At 39.0% G+C, this 8,448-nt stretch overlaps 1 protein-coding gene across 1 annotated transcript in view; it reads right to left on the bottom strand.

Moving 5' to 3' along the window:
- The window catches only part of LOC103610183 (chromosome unknown open reading frame, human C7orf31), a 36,576-nt gene that overhangs the window by 1,579 nt on the left and 26,549 nt on the right, over nt 1–8,448 (bottom strand). Inside the window, exons 8-9 of the mRNA XM_008594402.1 lie at nt 1,927–2,101; nt 1,561–1,652 (exon numbers count right to left, since the gene is read on the bottom strand). Coding sequence (XP_008592624.1) covers nt 1,561–1,652; nt 1,927–2,101 — 267 coding nt within the window. The remainder of the gene's footprint in view (nt 1–1,560; nt 1,653–1,926; nt 2,102–8,448) is intronic.

The raw sequence follows: 8,448 nt of genomic DNA, 5'->3' as shown, positions 1-8,448 counted from the left end.
ACTGAGGGTTGCGATCCCGTTACCGGTCACGAAAAAAGACAAAAAGGAAAAAAAAAATGGACTTAAGAACATCCTTTTGGAACCGAATCTGTTCATAGTTGGAGGAATTTCCATATTGAGTTATTAACAAATTTGTTATGATCTTTTGCTAATCAAGTTTGAGTAAATACTATGAAGCAAAGAAAAACCAACAGCTCTTTGACATGCTTTGTTAAATATGTCATAAACAAAAAAGAATAGGGCTTATATGCTTTGACAGTATGCCTTTATGCAAGAGGCAGCTTTTAGTACCTTTATTTTATTCTACTACAACAAAATATCTCGTACACATTTTTATTACCACTAAAACATGCTTTCCCAGAGTCCATTGTTTATGCTTTAGTCAGAAACCTGAAAGATTCACTGAAACTTTCTTTTAAGCTTCCAATTATTTTAGGTATATTTCATCTTGTTGTTAATAAATATTTAAGTGTTGATTTACTTGCACAATACTTTTGCATATATTATACTTGACAAGCTTTTTTGGTATAACTGTATATGTATTTCTTTGTCAAAATGATAAAGCTGCTTTCTGAGGGGCTAGACCCTACAGGGTCAAATCTGTGGAAATCTGGACAGTTGTTGAACACACCTGACAATGTGTGTTCGAATAATCTTTTCTAGCTTTAGAGAATGTTCATTGCAAATGAAAAACAAAACAGTTAATAACCCTTTAGTGAATGGTAAAGCACAGTACATGGAACCACTTCTGATGTTATGATTTTATATCACCTTAGGACATGCTGAAGCTAATGTTAAATTAAAGTGTTCTGCTTCGTCTAAAAAGAGTTCATATTGAAATAATATTGCAGTTGTTTTTTATGTGTCTTTCTACAATTTACATCTTTGAAAATATATTAATTTTGTTTTCAAATTTTGTAGTTGTAGAGGATAAAATTTAGGCTTCAAATAAAACAACATATATGCATACTACTAGGTCATTTCATTTCATTTACATAATTAAGCCAACAGATTATACTTTCTCTCATTAAAGGGCTGATCCTTTCTTTCAGGCCATTTCACATAACCGATTAGGAAGTCTCTATTGATATATTGATAGTTGCAGAAAACTTATTGGCTTTTGATTGTAATTCAGCCAACTCAATTATTGTTAAGATCAGGAGGAAGTCTTTATCTCTTCAAAAGCAATGGTAATATATAAGATATACAAATATGCAAAGATCCACAGTATTTAGAATCTCATTAAATTACTAGTTAAGCTCTACTTTTTTGTAAATCAATTCCTTTGTAAGTTATTTTAGCCACAGTAGCATAGTAGAAAATCTGATTAAAAAAAAAAAAAACACGGTAAAGAGGAAAAAAAACCTTGCTTGTTTTTCCAAATAGTGGATAAGGGTATTCAAATTAGTTCAGCATTAACTTCCAAAATGAGTTAAATTTTCCCTTTGCTAACTTGGTTGCCCAAACTCATGACACAGATGAAAAGTGGGCAAAGCAAGGAGGAGCCCAATATCTGGATTCTACCCCCCTAAATAACTGAGAGTGACTGCAATTACTTACAGGTTCTGGGTCAAATCCTATCTGTCCAGTTAACTCTGCTACCTCCTTTTCATGGTAATCGTCCAGTTCAAGGGGGTTCATGGGCCCCAGACCTTAATAGAAACATTGTCTTATTATTCTGTTAGAGTAAATGAAAAACTGCACTCAAATTACCTTTTCCCTTCGTAATATAATTGGAACCAATAAAGTGAAAACCAGCCCTACCTCCCAGCTACCCATTAAGAGAAAGTTACCACCCACCTTAATTTCTATTACTATGTAAATTAAGAAACAGAGAAAAATATTAGAAGATGAAAGCTTGTAACAGCATTTGTCAAATATTTTAATTTTGTTCTGATTTTTACTTGTATTAAAGTGAACTCATACCTGTAAAATCATTAGTGTAGGAAGTGATCCAATGAGACCTCTCAAGATTTCTTTGTATGTTGGCTTCTTTTGCAGAGTTAATAGAGGCCCATGAATTTAAAGAAGTGTTAGGTGCGAAGGTTTTAGGAGGTTTTGGGTAGAATATTGGCTTATTTTTCTCAACACATTTAGGAAACTAGAATATGAACATAAAGATTGCTATTAATGTCATCTAGTAGAGTAAGCTGATTCACTATCTCAGCAGGAAAGGAGGAGGAAAGGAAATTCTAGGGGGAAGTCAGATACTATTTTTTTTCTTCATCAATTACTAATAATCTGTGACTGTAACCATATTTAAACATAGTATTTTATCAAATAAATGGTAAGGTCTTTTCTAAAAGGCTTTTGTATTAGCAGGGACTATTTTAACTTATATTGGAGAAATGTCCCTGGATACTCTACCTCCAGTGACATTTTATTAGAGATACAAAGGGCTTCCAGGTTCTCTTTTGAGTAAATTTAGCCAAAATTATGTGCCTCCTACTTTTCTTTTCCTGCCTGAAATGGAAACCATTTGATGTCTTTTATGAATTTCGATGAAGTCACTCAAATTCAAATAAAATTTTCATTCTTCAGACATAACTATGGAGTTTTATTTTGTATTTTCAAAAGAGGTATGCATGTAAACATGAATGAATGGATGAGTTTCATTGCAGTCTTTTTGGTTACTTAGAAATTCACTTTTTCTCAGATTGAGGATACTCAATATGTATTTACCAAGCACCTATATGTGCATTGTAGTGGCAGGAAACAAGGATGGATCAGGAACAAATCCTGTCATCCAGGGGCATATTGGCTAGCAGGAGAGATAAGGTGTGAACACAAATGACTATAAGATGAAACGTCACTCTTTGTTATAAAATGATTTGGAAGTTGATTCCAGCTGAATGGGGAGTAGGGCTGAAAGGGGGGAGAGGGGGGAGGGACAGAGAAGACAAGAGACCATTATGTGGACTGACTGAATTGTGTCCCCCAGAGTTCATATATTAGAAGCTTAATTCCCACTGTAACTGTTAAGGGTGGGAAATCCTATTATGCTAATTGAAAGGTGGGGCCTTAAAGAGGTGATTAGACTGTAGGACCATGCTGTAGTGAATGGGTTAATAATGGTGGTCAGGGGCGTGGTTCTAAGGGCTTTAAAAAGGAGAGGGCATGAAGAATTATCACTCTCTCTACTCTGCCATTTTGCAATGGGATCCCCTGCTGTCACTGAAGTTACTACCAAAGAAAGTCTTCACCAGATGTGTTCCCTTGGCTTTGGACATCCCAGCCTCCAAAACTGTAGGCAATAAATTTTGTTTTCTTACAAATTACCTAGTTCCAAGTATTTAGTTACAAGCAATAGAAACAGACTAGTACATCCATGTTATGTCATACCACGAAAACTGGGCCTTGAATGACATGCAGAGATGTGGAAACCAAAGGAACAGCAGGAGCAGAGGCATGGATGGTGGTGGAAAGTATGGAAGTAACGTTTTTTGAACATTATGCCCTCACAGTCAGGCCCACCCTGAACATTTGCAGGGCCTGGGCTATGGTACAAATGAAGTTCATATTCCATTTGTCTAAATAAACTGTTAAAGTATGTTCTAGTCTCCTACTGTGACAGATACCTTTGTAGCAATCTAGAAGACCTGGTTCAAATGTAGACTTCTTGGACTACTCTGAGTTCTGCACTGTGACATGGTGGCTCGGGAAGAGCCAGCCACTGGCCCCTGGCCTCAGCACCCGTACTTCTTTCTTCCTTACCTGCTCCATCCACCCACCACCCCCACCCAGCAAACAGCCGCCTCTTGGCCACCCCTTTGGCCTAGAGGTATGTACTGGGTTGGCAGCACTGTCAACCCTTGGGAGGATGGACCTGCGGAACAGACCCCTAGAAAGCCCTGGGACTGAGCCATTTAGTCAGAGAATTCTGTGGTACAAGATCATAGTCTGGAGTGGGAAACATGGGAGCATGGTCTCTGGATGGATATATACTTTTGCTGCCATAAACTCCCTTCCCCATAGGGAGGGGCAAAGCTACAGGATGTGGTACAAGATCATAGTCTGGAGTGGGAAACATGGGAGCATGGTCTCTGGATGGATATATGCTTTTGCTGCCATAAACTCCCTTCCCCATAGGGAGGGGCAAAGCTACAGGGTGGCCAGAGCTGGACTGTCTAAAGCCTGGGACCCTCTCAAGTTCCTGGGCTTTAGGGTGATGCTGCTTTTAGTAACCCTGTGAGGCTGCAGTGATCCCCATTTCACATATATATGGTACTCATGGTAAAAGGCACTTGGGAATCTGTCTCAAGAAGTATTAAGTAACCATGCCTATAAACTTTTAACAAGTATGTGGCTTACTTATTCAGGGGCAAAGAAAACCCCATTTGCTCTCCTTATTTTTTTCATTATTTGCAGAGCCAGCTTACTTGGAAATAAGGACTTTTTTCAGATACTGTTCTCAGGGGCTAGATTAATCCACTGTCTTATACTGGCTGAACTAATAAATAGCAGTGACCTATGCAAATGCAATCAAGGGTGTGAGAAAGAAAACAGAAAAAGTGAAACTTTACTTTAGCCTTTGGTGTTTGGGATGGGGTTAAAGAGCCCGGAAATATTTGAGAGTGGGAAGCTGGTCAATTTTCAATATGTTAAGGTGATGCCATTCTGAGAGGATAGTGAGAGAGGGGCTGGTGGCAGTCATTCACTCAGTAGGCATTCATTGGTTAAATATACTATGCACAGGGTGGGGTTTGTATCTGACATGGAAGGTAAGTACAAAGCAGGAAGGAATTCCATTTCCTGAGATGTTAGTTTCCAGGCAGATACTCCAGTTTACAAAGGAGTGATATTAGTTGTTTTGAATTTGGAATACATTCTCAGAGGAATAGTGCTTTATAAACTGTGGTTACATTTCCAGCATAGCCCATAAAATATGATATATAACTCATAACTTATTTAATAAACATTTACCAAACACCTATTACATACAAAATTATGGGCAACATTCTGAGGGTTCTATGCTAGGCACCAAAACTCCATAAATTGCCATTAAAATAACAGAAAATAATATGTTTGTAATATATCAAATAAGACAAAAAATTAAATTACCATTTTTTTGCTTTTAGTCTTGAATGATGAGGCTTAATTGGGTTTAATAGGGGAGCAAGAAAAGGTTTACTACGGAGACCACATTGCCCTTTGGAGAGACTTTAGCATTTGAGGACGTGATTCTTTATTGGTCATATTTTACTTACTGCTATTGTATTAGCACCATTTTTACACGGAGAGGTTATAACTAGGAACTTTGTTCATTTAGATGTGGAAAGAAGGGACAGAGGGAGCAAATATGAGACTGGCAGACTGTTGGGGTGTCTTGTCAGGAGGGAGGGCGGGCTGCAGGGAGAGGAGGATGCGCAGCTGGTGACAGCACTGCCTGCGATAGAATGGAAGACGGGAGACAGGGAGCATGGGTGGCAGGGGAGAGAGAGAGTGCCAGTTTGTTTCCTGTTCAGGATACCCTGGTTGTCGCTGGGGCTGAACAGATGCAAGGTGATGGTGGCGAAGGAGAAGTGCACTGTGTGCATCCAGTTATTTGATAAAATGGCACTTTTCTAAAGGAGGTGCTGTGTGCTCACCAGATTCCTAATGGCTATTTGAGAATGAGTATGGATTATGGGTGCTATCATAAAGAGACAGAACTGCCCCTGGAAAGAGGAATGTATCTCTAGGAGGGGACGGAAATTTTAGACTGGAAAAATGGCAGATGATGCAAGAAGGAAAGGTGCTGTCCTTTGTAAGGATGATACGAGTGAGCTCTTTTTCAAAGGGAAGCCACGGGTCTGTCCAAATATTTAGGTGTAAAGAATATTGTATTAATAAGTAGGCTCAGCTAGGCTTTGAAAATGGTTTTGTTAAATCATTTCAAATAGTCCAAGGTCAGGGAGATTTATGGCACTTGACTTCTGTGATTACATCTCATCCTACTTGAAAGAGGATTACAAGGCAGATTTCATCCTAAAGACTATCTTTGTATTGTAAAAGCTGAGAACAGACACTCAAGTGTTTGAGAAATAGAAAGCACAAAAGTCTTCAACCACTTGAGCAAGTAATGATATAAATAGCAGAAGAATCAAATATTAAAACCTATTTATGTTTGCCAATTGTAACAGGAAAAATTATGTGTGGTGGCTGGAGATGGTCAGTGACAGGTGATCTCAGAGGGAAGAGAGAGGTGGCAGGAGAAGCCTTGGTTAGAACGACAAGTGCAGACCAGTAGTGACTCTGGCAGGGAAAACTGGGCCAGGCCAAGGCGAGTAACAGGTAGGGCAGCTCTGGGGTCTGGTGGGAAAAAGGTACCTAAGTTGCTGTAACTCTTGAAGGCACAGGCTTTGTACACATATAATGTGAAAGCATGAGGGCAAAGTGACATTTAAAATGCTCTGTTAAAATTAAGCTGCAGCACTGAAGTTTTAAAAGTTAAACCCTCTTATTTAGCATATTCGCCTTTCCAAGGTTACCTTTTCTTAGCGTTGCTAGGTCCACACAGTATTATAATCATTGGAGTAATACTCATAATATTGACAGCAGCTAACATTTATTATGAGCATACTATGTACTAATACGGTGCTGGGTGCTTTTATATGTCTTTCATTCTCACGGCAACCCTTTCAGGTCGATTTTATTATTATTCTGTTTTATCTACGAGGAAACTGAGATATTGAAGGATTAAGTATATTAACCAAGTCATAAAGCTGATAAGTTTTAGAGCCAGGAGCTGAGTCTCTTTAAAATTTACCAATATATGATACATATTTTCTTATTGGTTTGGATGGAAAATACTAAAACATGGTTCTCTTTTGCAGCTAGCTGACACATTTTTGGAGCTGCTTATCAGGTTATTGTTCCTTCACCTACCCTAGGCATAGGGTGAGGTAGGAGGAGAGAAGACTATTAGCCCATTAACATAAGATACAAGCCTTTAGAGGCAAGGCGTCCTTGCTGTGGGTTCCATCCCCAGAGAATGATTTAATGGATATGGGGGGCAGCTTGGCAACTGGCGTTCCTTAAAGCACCCCAGGTGATTCTATTGTGCAGCCAAGGCTGAGAACCACCGTTAGAGGCAAGGCGTCCTTGCTGTGGGTTCCATCCCCAGAGAATGATTTAATGGATATGGGGTGCAGCTTGGCAACTGGCGTTCCTTAAAGCACCCCAGGTGATTCTATTGTGCAGCCAAGGCTGAGAACCACCGCTCTAGCAATAAGAAAGGTAGATACTATTTTTAAAAATCCTTCTTTAAAAAAAATAGAACAGTGAAGACAAAGACAATCCTTTAACCACCTCCCCCACTTAAGTGGTGAAAGGCAGGAATACAGGGGAGGACAGTTTTAGGCTACTATTCTAAAGATTAAAAAGAAAAGGTGAGCCATGAGGTACTCATCAAGCTCAGTATCAATTTTATTTCTATTTCTTTGTCCAGAGTTAATGCAAAGCTTGATTATAAAATACATTTGAAAAATTATTGGTTATAGAAGTGCTATAGAAGTCAGAAGAGGGAGAAATCATTTCTGCTGGAACAATAATAATACCCTATAAATTATTTTCTAGTTTTCAAATCTTTCATATGGCCCTCATATCCTTTGGAATTTATAGGAAAGATTTTACTAAAATTATACAGGTAACTTTTATTACTTAAAGCTCAGAGAAAAGAAACAATATACCTAATATCACTAAGAGCAAATGACAGTACAGGAGTAACTAGAACACAGGACCTGGTTCTCTCTCCACTGCACAACATAAACAAGGAGAGTTGTGCACAGCCTTGAAGAATTAGTAAGTTTTTGACAGGCCAAGGTCTGAGAGGAGGGCACTCCAGGAATGGGAAATGGCACGACCCTGACCCTGTTCAGGGACCAGCGAGGGGAGCCAGGCTGCAGGGGAAGGAGTAAGGCCAGGTCCAAAAGGGGCTTTGCCACTCTTTTAAAGCACTGGAATTTACACTCAAGCAAAGGGGGTCTATTCATGGTGGTTGCAAGGGGATGTCAAATGAGGAAAGCAGCGTTTTCTTGAGTAGGAAGAAACTAAACTACAGAGCTAGAGGCTTTGGCTATAAGAACTTGTAATGCCAGGATGGTCTCTAGAATAACCTCTCATATTTCTGGGTTGCTTATATAAGGGTACTTCAAAAAGTTTGTAGGAAAATGTAATTAAAAGATAATATGAATCTTTCCATGAACTTTTTGAAGATCCCTCATATTTAGATTTTGCTTAAAAGAATGAAAGAGATCTAGTAAAATAAATGATTCCTTTAAGAATTCCTCTTAGGGGCCGGGCCGTGGCTCACTCGGTAGAGTGCGGTGCTGATAACACCAAGGCCACGGGTTCGGATCCTACATAGGGATGGCTGGTTCGCTCACTGGCTGAGCATGGTGCTGACAACACCAAGCCAAGGGTTAAGATCCGCTTTCCGGTCATCTTAAAAAAAAAAAAAAAAAAAAA

The sequence above is a fragment of the Galeopterus variegatus genome, unplaced genomic scaffold (assembly GCF_000696425.1).
Source record: "Galeopterus variegatus unplaced genomic scaffold, G_variegatus-3.0.2 Scaffold10717, whole genome shotgun sequence".
In the NCBI taxonomy this organism is placed as follows: Eukaryota; Metazoa; Chordata; class Mammalia; order Dermoptera; family Cynocephalidae; genus Galeopterus; species Galeopterus variegatus.
Note: the sequence above shows the minus strand (reverse complement) of the source record. Positions and strands in the feature narration are given on the sequence as shown.